Below are 27,879 nucleotides of genomic sequence, written 5' to 3'. Positions count from 1 at the left end.
GCCCAGAGTTGGGCTTTAAGACCTGTTGGTGGACTTGACCATTGATCAGTTATAATTTGCATTTTGTCTTTTATTAGGAAAAAAGTAATCACTACGACTTTAACTCTGCGTTACACAACAGATGAAACGTACTAAAGGTTTTTAAAAGTTCTTTCCTCTTCTTTTTGCTTCCACCTCCCCCTTATTTTTATTTAAGGCCCCCCAATTGCACCAGAGACTACTACCACTCCCCCCCCCACCCAGATTGTTCCAGCACCCCCAAGCAAGAGGACATAGTCACCAACTTTGGAAAGTACTGGTCTATATCATTTAGTGGCCAGCTCCCTCCCTGGAACACGAGAATACAAATTAAACCGCACTTATGGGAAAAAAGTTAAAAATATTCCCTCTTTGGAATATGCACGTATAAAGGATTCCTGGGATGTGTTCTTTTACTCTGGCTCAACTGGAACAGCAGTAAAGTGCCTCAAGGTACTACAAAAAACCATGGGACATGTAGTTTTGCAATCAGCAGGAATGTGATGTATCACCGCCTTACTGGCTATAAGAGACGGGAAGAGCTGAAGATACTAAAAAACAGCAGTTGCAGCTACAGGATTGGACTGGGAATATGGACACATTTTCAAAGTAACGAAAAATATTTTAACAATACTAACACATCTATTAATACGTAATGTAATTAATGTGACTTTAGTACTCCTTTAAGGCACAAGTAGGCAGTATAAATAGGTGGTTCCAGTTACAACAACAATTCACTTCTCCAAATGTCAGATGGTCCTAAAGTAACTATTATACAAATTTTCCATTTTATAAAGGATATGAGTGTACCAGTATTTTTATAGCTGCTTGACGCACAGGGTTGAAGGGGGTTAAAATGTACAAGGCAGACGTGGCACTGAAGCGGAAGATTGCCTTCCCTCTATTCAATACTATAAAGGTCTGAAACAGAAAAAAGTGAAACACGCATTTCATTACAAGTGCTGGAGGATTGCATTTTTTTCATTGAACAAGATTGTAGAACGGTTTTTAAATGGACTGTTTCTGGCACAAGGGTAACTTAAGATTGCAACTGTATATGAAAGGCTAGTACAGGCAGTGATTTTGTTATATCACATTATTACTGTATTTAATCCATTTAAATATATATATATATAAAAAAAAAAACTATAGGTATCTAGTAGAAGGTTGTATGGATTTACATTATCTTGCAGTATCACTTTGTACAACATCTTAGTAGATAATGGCATTATTTAACTCACTGATGGTCATAACCAAATGGCATTATTTAACTCACTGATGGTCATAACCAAAGTCATGATATCTAGTACAGGCAGTGATTTTGTTATATCACATTATTACTGTATTTAATCAATTTAAATAAAAAAAAAAAAAACTATAGGTATCTAGTAGAAGGTTGTATGGATTTCCATTATCTTGCAGTATCACTTCGTACAACATCTTAGTAGATAACGGCATTATTTAACTCACTGATGGTCGTAACCAAAGCCATGATAATGAATTTCCTTATATTATGTATTATGGGCAATACAGAATGGGAGGATGCAGAAGCCTTGGCAGAATCACTATTTTGGCTTTTAATAGCATTTATGGGCAGCATTGTAATGATATTACCATGGCTGTATAGTCTTTCTGTTCCTTTCATTAAATAAACATGACACATGTCAGATGGGCTGAATTACATTTTAAATCTTATTCCTATGTATAATGTTTAAAGGTTTATTCTCAAGAGTGCATAGACCTGTAAATCCGTCTGGGGGTGTACTGCTCCAATGCAAGTCTGTGAGTCAGTTAACACACTGAAAAAATGGTTTCCATGAATTATATCTAATCTCAACAGTTAAGAGACAAAGTAATTGCTATAAGCCACTCAGAGCTCCCTCTTGTGGCTAATAAAATATCTATATTTAATGCAACTAGAATAACACAAAATTGTAAAAATATGCTTATATCAAAAATGACTTTAAAGTGTTACTAAACCCACAGCAGTAAAATCAGTCTGTATATGTAGTAAAGCATGCTTGTTATACTTGCTGTGGAACCTAAGGGGTCAATACTCTGCACTGTGTAAAAAGGCTGTTTGATCCTGTCTTCTCTGAGCCTCCCCTTCATCTACTGTCCTCAATCCGTCTGCTGATAGTACAGAGCCCTAGGAGGCACGTTGCACATGCTCAGTTTGATGTGTTTTGATAGTGAGTTTCTTTTGTCTTTTGGAGGGTGCATGTGATCAGCACAGGGACAATCAGCACTGTCCAGACAGAGGGTCAGGGGTCAGTCTCATAGGACAGTCAGAGGAGAATGAAAACTCCTCCTACAAGCTTTAACCAGTGCTCAGCTGGGCACCAATAGAAGTCATAAAACTGCTCTAACTGCTGATGAGAAAATTTATTTAGCAGTTTTTATTTACTCAAATACTTGAATTTCCATGTGCTGTGTACTGTGGGAGACCAGATATAGTGAATGCAGGGTCCTGGGTTTAGTAACACTTTAAAGTAAGCATGTGACAGGTTCTCTTAATAGCTCACTTTCTCCTGATTACGTACCTTCCCTATGCTACCAAGTCATGCTGTTCATCTACCACAGCCCTAAGTAAAGAGCTTTGTATCAGAGCTTAAACATTGCTAATGACCCACCATGCCCCCATGTGACATTTCTCAGGGCTGTCCATTGGCCATTCAGGCGCTGTGCACTGCATTGTGGTTGAAAGTGGAAAAGATCATGTGCTCAGGAAGTACTGAATATTTTATAGGGCTCCAGCAGATAAATGGCGGTGTTGGAGGAAGGGGGAAAGGGCTACCATGAAGGAGCAATCTGCAATCATATTTTCAAATATGTGCCCACTGAAATAACACTGTCCCATTAACTGTAGGACAAAGCAGAGCTATATCCACAACAGTCAAGAACACTGCGCCTGCCACACTATTAACTGGTCTCTCACTACATAGGCTAAAATGCCTGTCTATAGCCTCTCTTTCTTTTATCAGAAAAAATATGTAACCACTCAAAAACCCTAGATGAGGAAAAAACCACCGCTCTATTAAGCTACGTTTACAATCGTTTTTTTTTTTGGGGGGGGGGGGCAGTAAAAATCTGTGGTTGAGCTGCATTTCTACTCAGCACGTCATGGGGCTGTACTTGCTGTAGTCTTGATGCTTTGCTTCATGACTTGCCCATAATTATACCCTCTGACACGTTCAGCAGGCAGTGCTGCAAGTGAATCTGGCCACACCATAATCATGTGCAATGCTGGCGGTTGCAGAGTGGTGGTGCGAACTTTTAGAGGGTAAAAACAAGCCCTTGCTCTTTTGTACTATTCCTAACAGTTAGACTAGAGTGGGTTCAAATTTTGACAAGACGTAGGCTGGCCATACACTATACAATTTTCTTATAATTTTCTGTCAAATTTCTTTTGGAGTTACCTTCAACTATGTACTGCAAGGGCCTGCCTAATTGGATACAACTGAAAGTGTTGTTTAAGTTTGACCGCATATTATATGGTTTTTGGTAAATCTAAAGCACAATTCTCAAGAAAATTGTATAATGTGTGGCTGGCCAAACTTTCTTGTCTCATGTAGACTAACTCTATAAATGGTGTTCCAGCGCCACACCATTGGCTAAGAGAGGCCATGCTATATAAAGAGTAGTTTACTACAGAAAAATTTTCATTTTTAGAAGCCAACAAGTTAAATCACCAACCAACGTAATATATCTTTGTCAGTGACTTTGCTAGCAAGGTCTCTACGGTACCCGTGCTCTCAGCTAAACCCTTCTACACATCTACCACTTAGCACTCTCACTTTATCACCAAGAACTCTCAATCTCCCCATATGCTTTATTATTTAAAGCTGAACTCCAGGCAAACAGCTGAATACACATATTAAATACATATAAATAAGCTGTTTTGCCAACTAAGGCTTTGTATTTCTAGCTATTCAGTCCTGAGGTTTACACAATTCTGCCAAAAGAACAAGAGGAACAGCCCTGTCTGGCATGGCAAGAGATCTGATTTTTCTCTGCTACATTAAAGCGGAGCTTCACCCAAAAGGGAAAGTTCCGCTTTAAGGACTGCTCCCCTGCTCCCCATTAAGGATTGGCACCTTTGGGGGATGGGGGTGGAGCAGGTACCCAAATTTGACAGGTACCCACTCCCACTTCCGGTCCGATTGCCTAGGCACCTAGTCTTTTGGGACATGTGACAGGTTCCAGAAGACTACAGGACCATTCATGAAGCGCAGCCGGTGAAATGGGCTGCGGGGGACACACCACGGGACCAAGGGACAGGTAAGTGGCTGTTTTTTAAAAGTCAGCAGCTACAGTTTTTGTAGCTGCTGACTTTTATTTTTTGACAGATGAGTGGAACTCCACTTTAAGATAAGACTCACAGATCTTGTCCCCTCTCCCAACCTGTGACTGTACACTGAAAGGAGAAGCAGCACACTGATAAGCTCATTGCCCTGCCACTCTGCTATCTCCTTCCTACACCATATCCCTTGTTAGTGCATGTATGTACAGAGCTGAATTGATTTGTGTCTTTTATGCCTGGTTGAGTTCAGCTTTAATGTACAATACAGAGAATCCGGGAAAGACTTTCATAACTGAGGCATGTGAACACAAAACTCTTGATAACTGAGGCAATACTCTGCCTTGGAATATCCCCTATACCCAGTACATCTTCTTGCTTTACTGGTCTTTATTTGACTTTTAATACTAGGCCAGTTTATAAATACATTTTTATGAGACAACTTTAGTTCTTATAATGAGAAAACCAGTGGCCAGCATCTTAACAGCAAAAAAGATATTTTGTTGTCCCTGATACCAAGAGACACAGCATACTGTGCTTAATGGCAAATCCAGCTCTACAGACAGAGAACAGTTGGAATGATGCTTTCTGTACTGCTAAATAATAAAACAGAGTTATTGAGGGTTGACCCTGACATCAGTTAAAGATAAAACCCTGGTGGGGGGACCATCACTATCAAGGTGCCCCCCAACAATCTTTACTTCCTTACATAAACATTTACCGCCTTCATATGGCAAAATAAACCTGCTAGAGTCAGATTAGCTCCTTTAGCAATACTGAAAAATAAGGGGGGTGTTGGACTTAAAGATATGAAGCATTATTACTGAGCCTGTCATTTGACGCACATAGTAGACTTGACAATTTAGGAGATGGGTTGCACTAGAATGCACTTTTTCTCCCTACATGTTAGATGATGCCCCCTGACTTTCCTTTCCAGCTGCCTTGAGGATGCTATGCACACATCTTTTATTAGGGACTACCATTCAAACTTCTCAGATGGCTTGCTCACGCTTTTCAATTTTGATGGGCCCCATGACATTGATATGTGGCAACCCAAACTTTCTCCCAGGCTACTCAGGGTCTTTTTTGAAAGACTAGTGATTACACCCCATTGTTATTGCCAAAAACTTTTTCAAGATCGGTGATTAGAGGTAGATTGGATATACCATTTAAGTCCCCTTTGGATTCCCTCCCTACTTGGATGTACTTTCAGATCAGACACTTTTTGAATCTGCTCCCATCTAGATCATTGTATAGAAGGGAAATACTATACGCCTGTATTCGTGTGCTTTACAGTCTCCTTTCAGCACATACTGCGTTCCTGTGAACTCAAGCATAAAACAGGAATCAGAGTTAGGAGTGCAACTTACAGAGGAGGACTTGAAGCAGATACATACTTCTATTCATAAGGCTTCTTTAAACATTAATGTTCAGGAAAATGGCTATAAACTTAGTACTTGTTGGTACAGGAATCCTGCTTACCTGCATAAGTTCAACCCTTCTATATTGAACCAATGCTTTGGACCCGTGCTTACATCACTCCCATTTCTGTATGCTCTTCAATAAAGTTTTGTTTGAATATACTGGACCATGTACATTATTCCTGTCTGCAACAGGGGCAGTGCTTTTGTCTTTTTACTTCTGGCTTGTTTAATAAAAATTGTTGTGATAAGAAAAAAAAAAAAAAAAAAAACCTGGTGAAGGGGATCTAATTTGTTGACATCTACCCTTACCTAAAACACTAGTTTTGGACACACTAGCTCTTCTTTTACCCATTATTAGCATCAATCTTCTTGTCCCAAACATTACATACTCTTACCTTCTGGTTAGCATAATATGGATCAATATCCTCCAGGGGTTCTGATACCATTCCTGGGGGGATGTCACCATATATAAAGGGCAGCTTTTTACCAGCTTCCAAGTCACTATTTGGTTTCGGACCATCTTCTTTACTTTCTTGTTTGGACTTGGCATTTTTATCCTCTGAAATACGTTTCTCAATGGCTTTTAGAGAATCCCTGGTAAAACGTTGAAAGCTGTCTGGCCCAGGTGGTACAATCCGCTGCTGTGCCATCTTTTCATCCATGCTTATTCACCATTGAGCCTCATGCATAGCAAAACCCTGATCAATAAACACATAGATATTTTGTTATAAAAAAAAACCAAGATACACAACAATGTTACTTTTGTATAAAGTTAATATAAATACTTTATAACGTATTTTGTAATATGATCTTTAAGCATTCACAGACTTGCAATATCGTATTTTGGCAATAAAACTGTAGATACAAATCATAAATATTCTAAAATAGATTCTTGCCATCTCTCTTTGCTCACCAAAGATGCTATATCACTTTATGTCACATCATTGATGGGGGAAGAGGAAAATCGCAGAGGGGTACGGGAAGCGGGGAACATGTGCCAGGTCCATCACCTGTTCTTGTAAGTCCACCAGCACACTGGACAACTATCACTAGAACCAAAGTATGTATAAAAAAAATGTATGTAAAAAATCCAACAGCTGCACTCACTGTGTATTCCCACCACAACACAAACTAAATGAATCTCCTAAAATGTGTTGCGCTGTTGAAAAATCATATATATAACACACCTGAATTAAATAAAGTGCCTATAAAAATAATACAATTAATATATTAAAAAAATAAATTCATACCATTTCAGAAGTGACAGGAGCAATCCAAAAAAGTGCCAAAACAAACATAAATCATGACAATAATAATAAATAAATTAAAACAAATAAAGAATAATATATGGAAAATACAAATACATAAGTAGTGTCAGGGATCCCCTCGATCCCCGCCGCGTTGGTCCCGGCGCAGGCGCAGTATGCCGCCCGGCGCAGGGACTCGAGCACTGGTTCCGGGCCGGCCGCGGCGTTCGAGTTCGCGCATGCGCAGTAGAAGCCGCGGCCGCCCGCTGGGCACCAATGGCAGCGCAGGGCGGGATATTTAAACGACCCTGAGCTGTCATTCAGTGCCTTCTGGTCTTTCCTGCATTCTGAATCCTGTGAACCTGTACCCTGTAAGTTATTGACCCGGATTGAACCTGACCTTGCTGTTTTCGCCTGTTCTGACCCTTGCTTTGCCTGACCTCTCTCCTGAATGCCCCCTATTGGATTTGACCTGCTGTTGCTGACTTGGCGTGTGACCCGACCATTCTATGCCCGCTGCCTTGTACCTTGCCGCCCTCTCTGTTACCAACCCGGCCCGTCTGACCCTGCTCCTCCATCCATCCATCCCGTGCAGTGGGGTCTTCTGACCTCCTCACATCAGACTCTTCCCCGTGGGAGCCCCTTGCGCATACTACTACCACTGACGGACGCACCCGGTAGTCACGACCTGGTCTCAGGGAGCTCCAAGTCCATCCCCACCATCAGGGGCCCTGGTGAACAAGCACCCTGGGACTTAGACTCCGTGCGCTGGGGACGCCTATTCAGTGGAGTGCTAGTAGTACCGCCGGGCGGTCCCTTACAGTACCAGAAGGCCATGACTGAGTCTAGAGGAGGTCCCTCGCCGCTGGAGGAGATCTGCAGGCACCTATCCAATTTGACACAGGCCGTATCGGCCCTGCAGGATAGATGTCAGCAGATTGAAACTCAATTCCAGGCCTGCACTATATCCGTTCCTGCCCCACAGGCCGCGGTCCCCACACCTCCAGCAGCCCCTGTGCTGGTGTCTGGGGCACTCGCACCACTCCCGGCGGCCGACCCCCGAGTACCCTTACCAGAACGTTTCCACGGGGACCGCACACGGTTCAGAGCATTCCGCGAGTCCTGCCTCCTCTATTTTGAGCTACAACCACGAACCTTCGTGACTGAATCCGTGAAGGTGGGGTTCGTCATATCCCTCCTGCAGGGTGAACCCCAAGACTGGGCCCATCGATTACGGGGAAAAAATGACCCTCACCTTGGTTCGGTTGACAGTTTTTTTGATGCTATGGCCATCCTTTATGATGACCCGCAGCGGGCAGCTTCTGCTGAAGCTACTCTGTACACACTCCGGCAAGGCCGCCGAGCGGCGGAGGAGTACGCATCTGGATTTAGGCGGTGGATGGGGGATACTCGCTGGAACGAGTTCGCACTCCTGCATCAGTTCCGTGTTGGCCTATCAGACGGCCTGAAAGACGAGCTCGCCCGGGTGGAGGTACCTGAGACTTTAGAGGACCTAATAGCACTGACCATTAAAATTGACCGTAGACTGCGGGAACGCAGGTTTGAGAGGTCCGGCCAGGGTCATGGAAATCCCTGGGGATCATTTCAGGGTCCCAGTCAAACACCTAGGCCAGTCATCCAAAACCGGCCACCTGGAGACAACCCCGAACCCATGCAGCTCGGCCTGGCACGGCCTAAACTATCCCCAGAGGAACATCTGCGCAGACGATCCCAGAACCTGTGCCTCTATTGTGGAGAAGCTGGTCATATGGCGCGTTCCTGCCCGCAGAAACTGAGTAAGTGCACCTCTTCTTCCTTATCCCTTGGCAATGTTGGTCCATCCCAATACTTAGTGGTGCCCCTTTCCTTTCAGCTTCCAGAAAGGACCGTGGAAGTATCGGCCATAATTGACTCTGGGGCATGCAGCTGCTTCGTGGATATTAATTTTGCTCACCAGCAGGGTATTCCCCTTCAATTGAAACAAAAGGGGTTCAATATTTATTTGGCCGACGGTTCCCGAATAAAATCGGGGGTAGTGAACCAGGAAACCCCCTCCATCACCACTGTCATTGCCGGCCAGCACCAGGAACTCCTCCGCCTGGATGCTATAGCTTCACCCCTCTTCCCAGTCATTCTGGGGCTCCCATGGTTACGGGCCCATAACCCCCAGATTGACTGGGAAACCGGAGTAATCACGTTCCCTTCCCCATACTGTCGGATATACTGCCGCACTTCGGGCCCAGGGACCCCCCAAATCCTCCTGTGCTCTGAGGTGGAAGCTGAATTAAAACAAGTAATCCCTGCGGCCTACCATGGGTTTCTAGATGTGTTCAGCAAACGGGGAGCTGATACTCTACCCCCCCACCGCCCTTATGACTGCCCCATTGACCTGTTACCCGGCTCAGAAATTCCTTTTGGGCGAATCTTCCCCCTTTCAGAGCCCGAATTGGGGGCCCTAAAGGAATATATCGAGGACAGCCTCCAGAAGGGGTTCATCCGCCACTCCACTTCACCGGCGGGGGCGGGAATCTTCTTTGTTGAAAAGAAGGACAAAACCTTAAGGCCATGTATCGATTACAGGGAATTGAACAGGGTCACGATAAAAAACCGTTACCCACTACCGTTAGTACCTGAACTGTTCCAAAGTTTAAAGTCAGCAGTAGTTTTTACCAAGCTGGATCTGAGGGGGGCGTACAACTTGATTCGCATAAGGGAGGGGGACGAGTGGAAGACGGCCTTCCGCACCCGCTTCGGTCATTTTGAATATCTGGTCATGCCGTTCGGGTTGTGTAATGCTCCGGCCACGTTTCAACATTTTGTAAATGATATTTTTAGAGATTTTCTGGATGTCTTTGTGATCGTTTATTTAGACGACATTCTGATTTTTTCCCCGTCTCTGGGGGAACACAGAATACATGTAGCAAAAGTATTGGGGCGGCTGCGGCAGCATGGGTTGTACGCCAAGGCAGAAAAATGTTGTTTTGAACAATCCAGCATTGCCTTCTTGGGCCTGATTATCTCCACCGCGGGGGTCGCGATGGATCCCCAGAAGGTCGCTGCAATACTGGATTGGCCTGAACCCACAGACAGGAAAGGCGTCCAGCGATTCATCGGCTTTGCAAATTTTTACCGGAAGTTCATCAAGAACTTCTCGGGTCTGGTCTCCCCCATTACTCAGCTAACCAAGCTGGGGACCCGATTCAGATGGACACCAGAAGCGCAGGAAGCTTTCGATGCCTTAAAGAAGCTGTTCACTTCGGCACCCATTTTGGGTCACCCAGACGCCGCTCTGCCCTACATCTTGGAGGTAGATGCATCGGAGAATGCGGTAGGCTCCATCCTCTCCCAACGAAAAGGCACCAAGGAACTGCTCCACCCGGTAGCGTTCTTCTCACGGAAACTGACCCCAGCGGAGAGGAACTATGATATCGGTGACCGTGAGCTACTAGCGATCAAAACGGCGTTAGAGGAATGGAGGTACCTGCTGGAAGGTGCGGTGCACCCCATCTTAATATTTACTGACCATAAGAACTTAGAGTATCTGAGAACTGCCAAGCGTCTACGCCCGCGACAGGCGAGATGGGCACTATTCTTTTCAAGATTCAACTTCCATATTACGTACCGGCCGGGATCAAAGAACACTAAGCCGGATGCGTTATCACGGATGTACGAAGACGCCAAGGAGACCCCAGTACCTGACACCATCCTATCCTCGGGTAACTTCTTGGTCCTTCAGTCGGACCTTCGTTCCAGGCTAATGGAGGCGTCCACAAACTTCTCTACCCCAGGCGGAGGGCCACTCCAGAACAAGGGGGGACTCCTATGGAGGGAAGATCGAATTGTGGTGCCGGAAGAAGCTCGAACCCTGGTCTTGGGGCATTGCCACGACCACCCAATGGCGGGGCACTTTGGCCCAGAAAAGACCCTGGAACTTCTCCGACGCTCATTCTGGTGGCCAGACATGGCTAAAGATTGTAAGGGCTATGTCAGGTCCTGTGTCACCTGCCAGAAGAACAAGCCCTCAAGAAACAAGGTTTGGGGTCTGCTGCGACCCTTACCTATTCCTGAACGGCCTTGGCAAAAGATCTCACTAGACTTTATAGTCGAGCTTCCGCCATCCCGAGACCACACGGCAATCCTGGTAGTCGTGGACCGCTTGTCCAAGATGGCCCACTTCATCCCGTTGAAGAAGACCCCCTCGGCGGCCGAGACCGCGCGAGTCTTCATTCGTGAGGTAGTCAGGTTGCATGGGGTCCCCGAAGACATTGTCTCGGACCGAGGGGTCCAGTTCACGTCCAGATTCTGGAGAGCACTGTGCAAAGCCCTGGACATCAAATTATCTCTCTCTTCTGCGTTCCACCCTCAAACTAACGGTCAAACCGAAAGGACCAATCAGACCTTAGAGCAATATTTGAGATGCTATACCTCATTTACTCAAGATGACTGGCTGCCACTTCTTCCTTTAGCGGAATTTGCGTATAACAACGCCCGCCACTCAGCAACAGGGCAGTCCCCGTTCTTCACCAACTATGGCTTTCACCCAGTCTTCCTCCCGGATTTGGTGTCGGAATGCCCAGTACCAGCAACACGAGATGTGGTAACGTTCTTCGCTGCGAACAATGAGAAGCTTCAAGTGGCCATCAGTCGGGCCCAGGAAGACTACAGGAAAGCATTCAACAGGAAACGGAGAGGAGATCTGGTATTGCGGCCTGGGGAGAAGGTTTGGCTGGCGACGTCCAATCTAAAGATGCTTTGCCCATCGAAGAAATTGGGACCCAAATTTATAGGCCCCTTCTGCATTAAACGGATGGTTAACGAAGTAGCCTATGAACTCGCCCTCCCTGACACGCTCAAGATCCACCCGGTCTTTCATGTGTCCCTTCTGAAGCCTGTGGTCCCAGATGCCTTCCCTGACCGGGAATCTAGACCCCCGGAAGCGGTAACGGTCGAAGGAGAAGAAGAATTTGAGGTTGAAACAATCCTGAAGTGTCGAAGGAGGGGAGGCCAGACCCAATTCCTTATCAAATGGAAGGGCTATGGTCCTGAGGACAATTCTTGGGAACCAGCCCATAATGTCCATGCACCCAGACTTGTCCGGAGGTTCTTTCGCGATCACCCGTGGTGGAGAGATCGGATGGGCATCCGGAGGTTGCCCGTAGGGGGGGGGCAATGTCAGGGATCCCCTCGATCCCCGCCGCGTTGGTCCCGGCGCAGGCGCAGTATGCCGCCCGGCGCAGGGACTCGAGCACTGGTTCCGGGCCGGCCGCGGCGTTCGAGTTCGCGCATGCGCAGTAGAAGCCGCGGCCGCCCGCTGGGCACCAATGGCAGCGCAGGGCGGGATATTTAAACGACCCTGAGCTGTCATTCAGTGCCTTCTGGTCTTTCCTGCATTCTGAATCCTGTGAACCTGTACCCTGTAAGTTATTGACCCGGATTGAACCTGACCTTGCTGTTTTCGCCTGTTCTGACCCTTGCTTTGCCTGACCTCTCTCCTGAATGCCCCCTATTGGATTTGACCTGCTGTTGCTGACTTGGCGTGTGACCCGACCATTCTATGCCCGCTGCCTTGTACCTTGCCGCCCTCTCTGTTACCAACCCGGCCCGTCTGACCCTGCTCATCCATCCATCCATCCCGTGCAGTGGGGTCTTCTGACCTCCTCACATCAGACTCTTCCCCGTGGGAGCCCCTTGCGCATACTACTACCACTGACGGACGCACCCGGTAGTCACGACCTGGTCTCAGGGAGCTCCAAGTCCATCCCCACCATCAGGGGCCCTGGTGAACAAGCACCCTGGGACTTAGACTCCGTGCGCTGGGGACGCCTATTCAGTGGAGTGCTAGTAGTACCGCCGGGCGGTCCCTTACAAGTAGAGTATATATAGTATATTTAAAAAATATTTTTTAAAGTACAATCACTGAAAGGCGTAAAAATGCAGTGCTCAGTCCATCCAACAAATGACAAAATAAAGTGATCTGTGTTTCAAATCTTCACCATCATTTGTGCCACCAACATAAATAAAGGCCTCTTGCCAGAACTTTTATACACCATTCGGTGATTGGACGTTAACATATATTTATTTTTTTATATATACTGTATATACACTGCTCAAAAAAATGAAAGGAACACTTTGAAAACACATCAGATCTCAATGGGGAAAAATATCATGCTGGATATCTATACTGATATGGACTGGTAATGTGTTAGAAACGTAAGGATGCCCCATTATTTAATGGAAATGAAAATTATCAACCTAAAGAGGACTGAATTCAAAGACACTCCAAAAATCATAGTGAAAAGATTATGCATCAGGCTACTTCATTTTGCTGAAATTTCATTGCAGCAAATCAAAATGGTACTTAGTAGTTTGTTTGTCCCCCTCCACCCCCCGTGCCTGTATGCATGAATGACAACATCGGAGCATGCTCCTAATGAGACGACGGATGGTGTTCTGGGGTATTTCCTGCCAGATCTGGACCAGGGCATCACTGAGCTCATGGACAGTCTGAGGTGCAACATGGCAGCGTCGGATGGACTGAAACATGATATCCCAGAGGTATTCTATTGGATTTAGGTCAGGCGAGCATGGGAGCCATTCAATGGTATCAATTTCTTCATCCTCCAGGAACTGCCTGCATACTCTTGCCACAGGCCAGGCATTGTTGTGCACCAGGAGTAACCCAGGACCCACAGCACCAGCGTAGGGTTTGACAATGGGTCCAAGGATTTCATCCCGATACCTAATGGCAGTCAGGGTGCCAATGTCTAGCCTGTAGAGGTCTGTGCACCCCTCCATGGATATGCCTCCGCAGACCATAACTGACCCACCACCATGCTGAACAATGTTGCAGGCAGCATAATGTTCTCCATGGCTTCTCCAGACCCTTTCACGTCGGTCACATGTGCTCAGTGTGAACCTGCTCTCATCTGTGAAAAGCATAGGGTGCCAGTGGCGGACCTGCCAATTCTGGCAAATGCCAATCGAGCTTATGGTGCCAGGCAGTGAACACAGGGTCCACTAGAGGACGTCAGGCCCTCAGGCCACCCTCATGAAGTCTGTTTCTGATTGTTTGGTCAGAGACATCTACACCAGTGGCCTGCTGGAGGTCATTTTGTAGGGCTCTGGCAGTGCTTATCCTGTTCCTCCTTGCACAAAAGAGTAGACACCAGTCCTGCTGATGAGTCAAGGACCTTCTATGGCCCTGTCCAGCTCTCCTAGAGTAACTGCTTGTCTCCTGGAATCTCCTGTATTCTCTTGAGACTGTGCTGGGAGACACAGCAAACCTTCTGGCAATGACACATATTGATGTGCCATCCTGGAGGAGTTGGACTGCCTTTGCAACCTCTGTAGGGTCCAGGTATCACCTCACCTAGTGACACTGACCCTAGCCAAATTCAAAACTAGTGAAAAACAGTCAGAAAAGATGAGTAGGGAAACAAATGTCAGTGACCTCCACCTGTAGAACCATTCCTATTTTGGGGGTCGTCTTATTGTTGCCCATCTAGTGCACTAATTTCACTAACACCAAAGCAGATGAACAACCACCTCTGCTACTTGAATGACCAGATAAATATCCCAGGAGTTTAAGTGGCTTGGTGCTATATTCTGATTAAAAAGTGTTCCTTTAATTTTCTTGGGCAGTGTATACACACACACACACACACACACACACACACACACATATATATTTGTATTTTCCATATAATAGTCTTTATTTGTTTTAATTAATTTATTATTATTGTCATTATTTATGTATGTTTTGGCACTTGGATTGCTCCTGTCACTTCTAAAATGGTATGAATTAGTTTTTTTGTTTTATTATTGGTATTATTTATACAGACACTTTATTTAATTCAGCTCACTGTCATACAGGCTTCTGCAGACCACACACAGTGCTCTCTCTAGCAGTACAGCTTAGCTAAACCAGACAATACTACGTCAGGGGTTAGTACGAACACCCACTCAAAGTCTCTTACCACCAGCCACCGGAAAAGTAAAACTAAATTTCACACAATCTAGCAAATCTTGCATGCAATCTGGTAAACTCTAATGATTGTGTGGCAGCACATCTGAGATTTCCCACAAAATCCTGTGAACTGGGTTCCTAATGCAGTCACCTTTTACATTGTCCACACACATCAGGTGCACAGATCCCTGTTTCGAAATGAAATGAGATCTGGCCCGGCCTATGATAATTCCCAGACACTGGTACTAATTTGCATGCAATTAGATTGCCTGTCTTGTTCTCTGTCAGCCAACCACTGCAATACAGAGAACGAGAGGGTACATCCACATGATAAAATTTCACATAAACTACTACTGTAGAGCCCAAGGGTATAGGTACTAATGATATAATACAAATACACACACAACAGTCGCTCAGATTGGTGCAGCAATCCAAAAAAGTCCTGGGCACTCACGGCTTGTCACTGCCTTGAAAACGTGTGTGCTTTGCAAGAACCATGGTTTGGAAGCTGTATGTATTTTAATTGTTTTTAGTCTTTGGAAATCTATGATTTATTAAATAAGAGTGGCATGCCGTGATGCCCAGAAAATTGTTTTTTTTTTTATTTCTGTACTGGATAATTACTTACCAGGAGCACCGAGACCCGCTGCTGTGATTTCACAGAGGTCAAAAGGGTGGATACTCTAGGCAGTCTGCATCCAGGACCAATCACTCGGATGTGATCGCTGCATGAGCGAGTACATGCAAGTGGCCGTAATTAGCTGCAGGAGCTGGTAGCCTCTCTTTGCTTTTAATGGGACTGCCCCTTATGGCTAACCGCGGGAACCCCAGCTGGGGTTCTCACATCTAATCAAAGCATGTGCTAATTTGGGAGGCAGACACATTGTCTAGAATGTCCAGGATATACTAGAGTGTCAACATACACTACTGTGTGGATCCCTGCTGGGCAGGCACACAAATTAAACATTTGGCCTATCCCCAACATTGTATTCTTAAAATGCTTTGCATATTCCAATTTGACTCTGGATACAGTTTTGTAATAAGCTACTTGTGCTCTAAATATCTTTTCTCCCAGCTGTGATGTTGATGTTTTTGACAATAAGAAAAAGTATAATCCAAACCTAAAAAAATGAAAATATGATCCAAATCTACTCTCTTTTTTGGCTGTATCATAACACTGTATGTAATACATTTTTCCCCAAGAAGGCTTCTCACCCACCAACCTATCCCACTCCTCAACTAGAAAGTTATATTTCTTTCTAAATTAATGGCAAGCCCCTTAGCAGCCCTGTTCCCAAAATTGACAACCCCCACACAAGTAGGCTTTGTTGCAGGTTGCAAGTTGACTGGTAGTAACCAACATCAGAAAGACGATAGAAGTTCTGGAAGGTTGCAGATTAAAAGGCATCCTGTCTTCATTGTTCATGGTCCTTTTGACTTTGGACGCAGATAAAACCTTTGGCAATGTAAATTGGGTTTTGCTTCCGAAGGTGATGCAACAAATGAGCATAGAGTGTTTTTTCTAAAAAAAAAATAAAATGGTATATTTCTCACGCTTGGTATGAATGTGGACTTTCAGATCCCTATCTGTGCTATTCAAATTGCAAAAAGGAACTTGTCAATGGTGTTGACTATCCACTCCCTTATTCAATACTGCTATTGTACTCCTGGCCCAATCATTCCTTTTCCAAGATGTGTATAAAGGCTCATGAAAAGATCAGAGCAAAATTAAATCCACCCTCTTCGCAGATGACATACTCCTGTTTCTTACTGACAATGCAGGAACCCAAGCTTATTTACCATGTGGGACTTTTTCATTAACTTTGGATTTTTATTTATTTATTTTCACATATTTTTGCAAATGAAAGTCATTTATATGGATGTATATAATTTTAGCAAAACTTTTTTGATCATACTGAGTTTCTTGCACAAGCACTTTGCACTTGGGTGACAGATGCATAATTTTTGAGACATTTTAGATATGAATTTTTGCACATATATTTTGAAATATTTTATGCATGAATTTTATATAGTTATTTGATGTATTACACTGCATATGTGATACTTGATGTATAGGGGTACCTGTTATAATTTGTGAGGTACAGGGAAGTTTGACTCACAGGTGTATGAGTATTCGAATAGGACGTTCCCACTAGCGCTGCCTTTTTTATTATTATTTAATTAATGCATTGATATTTATCATTGTTAGATAGCTGCTGCTTGGATTGGTTTGGTTGGTATACTGTGACACAGATCATTTTTTCTTTGTAGACAATTTTAGAATTAGATTTAAATTTCAACATAGGCAAGCTAATTTTGTTAGCAGAAAGCCTGTCTGTGGCTGACGAGGAAAGGTCTAAAACATGTAGTTTGCAAATAAACTCAAATTTATTTACATATCTAGGCTTTCTCATTGCAAAACAAGCAACTGTCGTATGTCAATAAAACTGCTCTCCATAGTCACGAAAAATATACAAGTCCACAAATGGAAAAACCTCTTAATCTCACTTTTGGGCAGATGTCATCTCTTAAAAATGATTAGTTTTGCCCCCATGGTGTACCCTATGCAAATTATCCCCCTTCTTCTCAAACACAGATTAGGAAGGGGAAAAACCAAAAGATTGCTTTCACAGGTTGCAAATCCCCACTGTAGACATGGTGGCAAACATACCCAGTATTAGATTATACAATGTAGGCAGCCTGTTCAGGTTGGCTGGGCAATACGTCTTACTTTACCAACCATTTCTAGAACCACAGAAGACTTGCTCATGATCCTTTGATGGGGTAATCCATGCAAAAATAATTTCCCTACAAATATTAAAATAATTATTTTATTTAGAGACACTATGCTAAAGTAGAGAGAAGTTAGAAAAATCCTTAAACGATCTTGATGACTTGTACTAGAAGTTGGGCTGGGATCGAATATGTGCTGGAGAGTGCTCTCGGAGGGGAGAGGATTTATGCTAGAAGGTGGGCTGGGTGGGGTCGAATATGTGCTGGGGGTGCTCTGGGAGGTAAGAGGAACGTGGGGTAAGGGGGGGATTTTAAATCCACTCCCCCTTCTAGCACAAGTCCTCTCCCCTCCCAAAGCACCCACCAGTACATATCCTCTTACCAACGTCCCCCCAAATCACTCCTCCACGCACACATCCTTTTTTGTAGTCAGTGGATGGTGTCAGCAGGGCAGTGGACGGTGTCGGTAGGGCAGTGGACAGTGTCAGTAGAGCAGCAGACAGTGTGGGTAGAGCAGTGGTCTGTATCGGTAGAGTAGTGGACCTTCATCCAAAAACCTGAATCAGCTCTACTGAACCCAACCCCATCAAAACTGCTCACAATGTGGAACTGTGTGTTCTATGATCCTTTCAAACACCTTTTAGTTAAAAAAAAATGCAAAAAAAGTTCAAAGCAATCCACAAGCATCCCACAAATAGAGAATAAGATATCACATACAGGCTACTGAGGGCACACCATATTCATACACCTTGTGTGGCTGAAAGTCCTGGAACATTTCACAAGTGAGCACTGGACAATTGTTTATGCCAGGATGGGACTGCAGTAGGAACTAGACTGAGGTCCTCATTCAGCTGAGCAGCTATGTCCCTGTAAAGTCAAGCATGAGACGTTCCACACTGGAGAGCTTGTGAGTGTCCAAATGCATCAAAGTAAAGAGATGAGGAGGGGAAGGGCCCTTGGCTCTGCACTCACCCAGTGGTTGTAATTGTGGTCTGCACCAAGCTGGCTGGCATGGTTCTCCCCACTCAGAGCACACAGCCACCCAATCAACTCACACAGCACCAGGGACTCGGGGAGAGCACCAGACAGTACCGGCAGAGGAGTGTAACACTTGCATGGGGAACCTCCACCACAGAGACCTGGACAGGTGGCATCCATAGGTTTCACCCCTCTGGCGGATGTCACCTTGGTGCATTCCACACCTCCCGCACACTGATAGCGACGCCACTGATTTAGTTTGCTAAAGCACAATGTATAGTAAAAAAAACTGCCTTTTTTTAATAAAATACTTTTTTTTATTTTCATCCTTTTTTGAATGCAGATATCTCCTCTTCCCTTGTTTAGCCTGCTCCTGTCTACTTGCACTCACGCCAAAGTCAGCTGTACATCATTTATCTGATTCCTAGTAATGACAAAGGTGTACCATGGGTGCTTATAGTATCCATCAAGAAGGCATGTGAAGGTAATAGGAACTACCTGAACAAGGACCTTCTGAGCAGGATTACAACTTATTCAATGAAAACATTACCATGGTAATGCTTATATAAGACTTTAGTGAATGTATTTAGATGTACTTTAAGCATCTGTACCCATACAGTTCCTGAAGCCTGGAACAACTGCAGCCCACATAATTAAGCCAATGTTTTATTGTTCACTTCCATCTTCTCAGTTTGAGAAAGTTTTAGCTTTCTTGACTCCCCCCCTTCAACCCAATGTAAGGACAGCAAATAGAAGATATTATTTATGTTCCATTAAAAAAATTGTTTAATGTAGACTTGTATAATGGAGAAAAGTGGAGCCATTTCCATTGTATATGGCTAATAAATGACTGGGCACACCCTGATATCACTCATAAAAACACAATTAAATAAATACCTCAATAAAGTCATTATAACCCATTACATTTACAAGTAAACTGAACAGATGAAGACTTCCTGTAGTTCTGTAATGCACATGGACTTCCTCGCACAATAGCTTTCGTTTTTGCACTCAAGCAACAAAAAATATTTGCTAATTGATATATTAATGCAATTTCTTAGAACGATTAACCTGATTTCAATTTACTACACTTAACGTGCTGGAACATGTCCAGTAAGCACATCTCTCTAGTTAGCAGAAGAATAGGCAGGAGATGAAACGATCCTTCTAGCTTCTGGAGATGTACAACCAAACAACATATCCAGTGTCTCCCTAAATAAGTTTTCTGTCTATATATTTTTGCGATTACCTCATGTAATGTCATGACTGTTAAATAGTATATATCCAACCTGGCATGATTTATGGTTTCATGTCATTGTTCACCCTAAGAGCCTGTGTCGATGGGCTTTTGTTCGTGTCTGAACTGTTGTCATACAAGTCAAAGTGCATGCAAACACTTGAAGCAGTTTAGAAGGAGGTCAAGTGCATGTCAGAAGGAAATCAACTGCGAGTTTAATGTACCTACCAATGAACTCTGTTGGTTTCAGAAGTATCTCAAACTGATTTCAAATGCAAGTGGAATTCACCAGCTGCATATCACGGTCAGGTTCAGAGGCCGGTAGCTATAGCAGCAGAGAGACTCCCATCGACCAGCTAGATAAGTACAGAAGCAGGTCACCCTTGAGTATGACACAGGCTCTCCCAAGGAGCAGGGTCTAACCACTAACTGGTGTTTATCAGAGCTCCTGATGGTGGAGATGGGTGAGCAAGCCAGTGTCTATTAGCTGTAGGAGGTAGGGATAAGCAGAAGCATAGTCAGCTAACAAGCTAAAGGTCGGTAACAAGTGGTAGCGAAGATAGGCATGGTAGCAGAAGTAACAAGAGAGATATTGGCTGAAGGGAGCATAATAATCTGGTAAAAAGGAACTACATGGCTTAAATCAGGAAGTTCATGGGATGAACAAACAGTTTAAGGTTCACCAAAAAAAAAGACAAGGCAAAACAGTCCAAACAATCAGACTGGGCACTGTCCAGCATCTCAGGTGGATCAGCAAGAAGTGTTACTGCCAGACACAGCAAAGGTCCTGGGTTCATATCCAAGTCCTGACACTGCAATTACTGAACCCACACTCCATGGGTTGGTTGCTCGTTTTGTCTAGGAGAGAGAAAAAATACTTTTACTTACCTGATCCTCTGTTCCCCAACAGACGGCTCTCCCCCACACTCTGGCAGGGGACTTTCCCCGACATCAATATGTCCAGTGCCAGGCAGGGGCGGACTGACAACTCATGGGGCCCCCCGGGCAACAGGGGATCATGGGGCCCCTGTGTCCTTGCCCAAACTCAAAAAAGCCTATGAAAAAGGTACCAGGGGCATCTCATGGGGCCCCCTACTGACCCCGGGCCCTCGGGCAGTGCCCGAGTTTCCAAATGGTCAGTCCACACCTGGTGCCAGGCTATGGACCCTGTTTTGGTCATGTTCCCATCAGGATCCTAGACTGCTAGAGCATGGGGAAGAAGAGGCTGTGCTGACCGGTCTATCTGTGTGAAGGAGCAGAGGATCAGGTAAGTATATCTTTTTTTGTTCCCCTAGACCTAAATGAGCAACTACCCCTTCCAGTGCAGGTGCAACCTTACTGCAAATGATAATTTTTTAGTTGCCTGGAGTTGGGCTTTCATGTTTAAAAAAATGCCTTTTCAGTTCAATAGGCAGCCAGCTTTGAGTTTTTACAACTGAAATCAAATTCAAATCTGGTTTCTTTGTGAGGACAGTGTTGTTGTGAACACCACCAGTGCCTAAAGTTGGGTTCTCTCTTATTAGAACACTGGAATTGATAATATGACTATAGCAGGAAGACTCTTTTGCTCAGCACTGAGAAATAAGTATATAGCTGCAGGTAGGTCTCTGCAAAAGGAAACTTCCCATCTGCTGCTGAAATTAAACAGACATGGTCTGAGTGCTTTTCAGCCACTCAGGAGAAGTCTTGTAATCAATTAATATAAGGCTTCCTCTGACTGGCCAAGGTAGACAGGTGGGTGGATGATGTCATGATTTCCTTTTCGACCAATTAGAGGAAGCATTTACTGCTGCTGAAATACAGTGCTGCTGACTGTATGTAGCTAATGACACAGCAGCTGCATCACTATGTAATGGAAATATTTGGTTTTGGCCAGCTTGGACCAGACAAAGTATTTAAAGTGATATAAAGTCTGGAATTCTACTTTACGTGCTCTGTTGATATGCAATACGGAATGTTGGGTGTCCAGTCATGTGCCATGAATGCCCACTAATCCAAGCTGGAATATGCATGATAAGAAACCAATGGAACCCTAGCAAAATCAATCCCTATGCATACTGCAGCAGTGAAAAGTGGGTCACCTACTGTACATCAAAGATCTGTAGTGAGATTTAACAATGTAAGAAGGAGGATGAAAGAGTGGAATAGGACTAATTATTGGGGGGTACTTTACACTTTAATAAAAATCTCAAACATGAAAGTGCAGAATAGGTTCCACATATATTATTGTAGAACTTCACTCACTTAGCTCTGCAATCTAAATGCCCTGGAACACATCTACTGGTGATGCTGAAACCCCCTCCTAACTGGCTCTTATGCGCAGAAAGCCTTATGTAAAACAAAAACCTAGTGCTAATACATTTCTTACAGCCACCAATCAGATTTAATCCTGGCTTGGACTTCTGAATGTGAATGATGTTACCTACTGCCAGGAATGGTACTGGCCAGTTCCATGCTTTAATGTGCACTTCTTCAGGGACAAAACTGCATCTTTGTATAAACAATATCCACCCCCAAAGTAGTTCCAAGTAAGGCACAAAACCAGCTGGGTAATTTATGGCTAATGATCACTGTAACATGCTTTCATACATTTTTATGAATGCATGAATAGTGAATTTTGCTTTACAAGATAACCTTAAGTTTTATTATTTATAATGGTTTGTCACACAAGGAAGTTGCAACTACTTCAAGTCCTAACAGGAGAAAAAGGTTGCACATGCTTTATTCATATTTTTGGCATTAACTGAACTGTTTGTGAAAGTAACACTATTTAAACAGTTAATAAAAAGCAGAAACTTTTAATTCTATGACCTATTTAGGTGCAGTTTTACACAACATTAAATAATCAAAAAGAAAGAATTTTTAGCTTAGGAACATCTAGTACTGCCAAGAACAAAAAAGGTTAAGATGTAACATGGGGCGGAGCTGATCAGGCTGTATATAACAATAAGGCTTGGTTCACACTAGTGCGATTTGTTATGCAACTTGTGAAGTTGCATGAAAAGTTGAAACCCATTTATTTTTATGGCATCCATTCCAATATATGCGACAAAAGCATCCAAGGTTCCTGCACTACTTTGATGCAACTTTCTTGCGACTTGAGTGGCACAGAGTGTAAAAGCCACACTGGGAGTCACACTATTGGGAACCCAGCCTAAAAAATGAGTTTCTGATATATACCTCTTCTTGTTGTTTCACAACAGCTTTACCTTGTTGACCATGTACAAATTACAAGGACAAATGCTAAAGTGTCCTCTTTAAAGTAAAACTCCATTTTTTTCATAACCTAAAAAAAAATATAGGAAAGGGCAATTAAAAAAAATTGTGAATATTATTTATGACTAATATTTTTCTGTTATCTCTGTGCAGACTCCTAGGCAATCCATTCTGTCACTTGAAACATGGGCATCATTTTCTTGTTGATATGGCAGACAAACAAACGATATCATTTACAGTTGTCTATACAGCATTCGCAGGAACACAACAGACCACCATGACTCTCAAATGCTTTCTTTTGGCAGAACAGATAAATTAACAGCCTATGGAAGCACAAGACAGATATCAAGAGCCATCTACAAACACATTTAATTTATTATCATGTTCTGTACTATCAAGCCTGTAAGGATGGTTAAAACACCATAAATATATTAAAACTATCCCCTCTTCATGATCAGACCTCACAATTAGAGGAGATCATCCTTGTTATATACAAAAATTATTAATGCTACAAAATAACATTTTGTTATTTGTTATTTTTTTAAATAAAAAGATGATGCTTCACTATATAGCATTGTGCTAAGCCTAGGCAGGTTCTAAGGATGTGCAAGGTGAAAAAAAGAGAATATGGCAGGAAAAAACTAGACAAAATGTAGAATAAAGGCATAAAACTATGGGACTGTAAGACTACAAGTGCAAAAAAAAACAAATGATGGCAGAAAAAACATGGAGAGACTAGAGAAAAATGCACAAAAAAATACTTGCAAGCAGGAGGACAAAAACACAGTAAGGCTGCTTTCACACTGATCCATTTTTCTTCCATTTTTGCGTTTAAAAAAAGCAGAAGAAAAACGATTGACCATTAATCCTATGGAACTCTTCACACTGGTCAGTTGCGTTTTTCAAAGTCCTGCTTACTGCATTTTTGTTGCATGTTTGGTCCGGTGAAAAAAATGCACCAAAATGAACCTCCCCATTGAAATGAATGGAAAACATATCAAAAACACATCAAAAATGCAGTTGCGTTTTTTGGTGCATTTTTGAGGCACATGCCCTTTTTTCACAGGTGCAAAGCGCAGTAAAAACACAGCAAAAACTCACATGCGTTTTTAACCGCATTTTTGCAAAGAGCAATGTGAAAATAGCCTAAGGAGAATAAAAGTACAACACCACTAGATTGCAGGAAAAATATATACAAAACTTTTAGATGCCCAGGAGAGTACGGACACAATCCATTAGATGCCAAAGGGCATACAGGTACAAAAGCACTAGATTTCACTTATAGTATTATAATAAGAGATGGGTGAAATGATTCACAAATCAGGCAAATCAATCACTTAAAGCAGAACTTCATCCTCTAAGTCAACATTGATTATTTTTTTCTGAATGCTGCTAGAATTAGTAAATAGATAGGAAAATATATTATATTTACTTGTTTAAAACTTTTTTTTTTTGTTTTACATTTCTCCAGTTGCTTCCTGATTTCCAGGAATAGGCAAGTTATGTAATAAGTCCCAGTAGTTTTCAGGAGGGGAAGAGGGGTTTTCTCTGCTAAGCACACCCTGCTGGTTGCATGCCTGAGCTAAGGGCAGATGGATTCTAGGAAGGAAATGCTACATGAATCTTCTGCCCTTAAGTTGGCCATGGCCAGAAATGCTAGGGGGTGTTTCTCAAAGTGATTAACCAGAAAAATAAAGCATGGAGATTTGAATTGCTTTGAATAATAAAAATGAAGTGAGCGTTTTTGGTTTGTTGTGCTCACAAGCAGTGTAGTTCCGCTTTAAGTAATTTTGTTTTTGTTTTTTTCACTTACATAAATCAGTGCAGACCTGCCAAATCTGCAAGGTCATACAATTTACGTATGAATCACAATTGTTTGGATTCCCAAACTACATTATTGCTATTGCAAATCTCATTCTAAATTAATCTATTTTACTAAAAAAAAAGTTGGTCTGAACAATCTATGACAACATGACTAGAATTACAATCAAATGCATCATCATTGCTAACCACTTCAACTGTCACACCTGTATACCGCTATGGACCAGAGCAATTTTATATTTCTGCTATGGGCCTGTTAATTCAGAAATAAATTTGTCATTGCTTAGGGTAACAAAGTCATATAATGTTTCTTTTTCAGACAACCATGGTTTTCTTTTGGTAATATTTTCTTGTAACAATGATTTTATTTTTGCTGTCCACGGACAATCACAACAAATATTTAAAAAATGAATTTTTCTACTTTGATAATGTTTTTTTTGGATATTTAAATTAATTTATATATATATATATATATATATATATATACACACACAGTATATATACAGTATATATATAGTTTAAATGATACAGTCACCTTTACGGAAAAAATAATAAGTGCCCTCGCTGTCCATTGAGAACAATGCTACAGTGGCAGACGGGACTTGTAGATTCTTTCTTCAAAGACTACTGTGAATGAATGACATTGAATGTGACAGCAGGTGCAGGGGAGAGGATTCCAGAGGATTGGGGGATGACGGATGAAGTGCTGGAGCATGTTACATGGTACATCCTAAATATGGGTGTGTATGTAAAAGAGCACTTAGGTTGGGTTGACATATATGCGGTGCAGTATATCGCATGTGATTTGCACGGGAAACACACCGCATTCCTGTGCAAATCACTTGCAATTTGTGTGCGGTGCAAATGGAGCCATACATTTTGTATGGCTCAAATCGCACCGCACCAAAAAGGTGCAGGACTCCTTTTTGGGTCCACACTAGAATCGGATTGCATGGGTATTCACACCTATGTGATCCTATTCTGCACATTGCACTGCATTTTGCGGACCGATTTTGGGGTGTTAACATACACACCCGCAGAGGTTTGCATGAACGGGGTGTGATTCTGATGCGGTGCAGAATTCGCACAGAAAACGCTGTGAATTCCGCACTGCATCAGTGTGAACCCAGCCTTAGCCTTAAATTTTACATTAAAATTTTGTGGGGGGTATTTTAATGCTACACTTAAAAAAAAAATCAAAGAACAAAATGAGTAAATATAAATAAGTGTTTAAATATTAATGGTTAGAGCTCATTTACACAAGCACACTCATCAGTACACCTGTGCAGAGAGCCATGTTTACCCACCCGAAAGGAGTAGTCCGTGCAGCCAGCCTGTTCAAAACAATGAGGGATATCCATGCACTTCCCTGAGTAGACATCTGTGTGGGACCAATTCATGGCACCCAACTCAGTCTGTCTGTGTTCTGACTGTGCATCAGTCCCGCATGAATGTACAAGCAGGGATGCGTGTGAATATCCATGCAGCTATCCATCTGTCTTTGATTTGAACAGGCTGGCTGCATGCGGCTTCACGGACCACCTGTGCCTCCCAGGTGGGTAAACACAACCCTTTGCATGGGTGTACTGATCAGTGTGCTTCTGTAAATGAGATATAAAAATTAATATTTAAACTTTTTTTTCATTAATTTTGTTCTTAGATTGTGTTTTTTTTTCTGTGTAGCATTAAAAACAATTACCAGTGTTATTGAGGTCTTAGAAAAATAGAAAAAAAATCATTAAGAAAATATTAGCTATGGGGAGAAGGGCAAGAAGGAGTTAATTAGCACTGATTTAGGGTATTTTATAGATTATTAGGGGATTGAATAACACACACACATATATATATATATATATATATATATATATATATACAGTCAGGTCCATAAATATTGGGACATGGACACAATTCTGACATTTTTGGCTCTATACACCACCACAATGGATTTGAAATGAAACGAACAAGATGTGCTTTCACTGCAGACTGTCAGCTTTAATTTGAGGGTATTTACAGCCAAATCAGGTGAACGGTGTAGGAATTACAACAGTTTGCATATGTGCCTCCCACTTGTTAAGGGACAAAAGTAATGGGACAATTGGCTTCTCAGCTGTTCCATGGCCAGGTGTGTGTTATTCCCTCATTATCACAATTACAATGAGCAGATAAAAGGTCCAGAGTTCATTTCAAGTGTGCTATTTGCATTTGGAATCTGTTGCTGTCAACTCTCAAGATGAGATCCAAAGAGCTGTCACTATCGGTGAAGCAAGCCATCATTAGGCTGAAAAAACAAAACAAACCCATCAGAGAGATAGCAAAAACATTAGGCGTGGCCAAAACAACTGTTTGGAACATTCTTAAAAAGAAGGAACGCACCGGTGAGCTCGGCAACACCAAAAGACTCGGAAGACCACGGAAAACAACTGTGCTGGATGACCAAAGAATTCTTTCCCTGGTGAAGAAAACACCCTTCACAACAGTTGGCCAGATCAAGAACACTCTCCAGGAGGTAGATGTATGTGTGTCAAAGTCACCAATCAAGAGAATACTTCACCAGAGTGAATACAGAGGGTTCACCACAAGATGGAAACCATTGGTGAGCCTCAAAAACAGGAAGGCCAGATTAGAGTTTGCCAAACGACATGTAAAAAAGCCTTCACAGTTCTGGAACAACATCCTATGGACAGATGAGACCGAGATCAACTTGTACCAGAGTGATGGGAAGAGAGAGTATGGAGAAGGAAAGGAACTGCTCATGATCCTAAGCATACCACCTCATCAGTGAAGCATGGTGGTGGTAGTGTCATGGCGTGGGCATGTATGGCTGCCAATGGAACTGCTTCTCTTGTATTTATTGATGATGTGACTGCTGACAGAAGCAGCCGGATGAATTGTGAAGTGTTTCGGGAATATTATCTGCTCATATTCAGCCAAATGCTTCA

General features: G+C 43.0%; 1 protein-coding gene across 1 annotated transcript in view; it reads right to left on the bottom strand.

The window, feature by feature from the left end:
• Positions 1 to 807: 807 nt before the first annotated feature.
• LOC149470816 (sodium channel protein type 2 subunit alpha-like) overlaps positions 808 to 27,879 on the bottom strand; it is an 82,558-nt gene continuing 55,486 nt past the window's right edge. Inside the window, exons 2-3 of the mRNA XM_089660521.1 lie at positions 6,138 to 6,440; positions 808 to 939 (exon numbers count right to left, since the gene is read on the bottom strand). Coding sequence (XP_089516647.1) covers positions 808 to 939; positions 6,138 to 6,404 — 399 coding nt within the window. The 5' untranslated portion in view covers positions 6,405 to 6,440. The remainder of the gene's footprint in view (positions 940 to 6,137; positions 6,441 to 27,879) is intronic.

The sequence above is a fragment of the Staurois parvus genome, unplaced genomic scaffold, assembly GCF_062004578.1.
Source record: "Staurois parvus isolate SC_StPar_1 unplaced genomic scaffold, SC_StPar_1.0 ptg000031l, whole genome shotgun sequence".
NCBI lineage: Eukaryota > Metazoa > Chordata > Amphibia > Anura > Ranidae > Staurois > Staurois parvus.
This window is presented reverse-complemented; position numbering and strand designations above follow the sequence as displayed.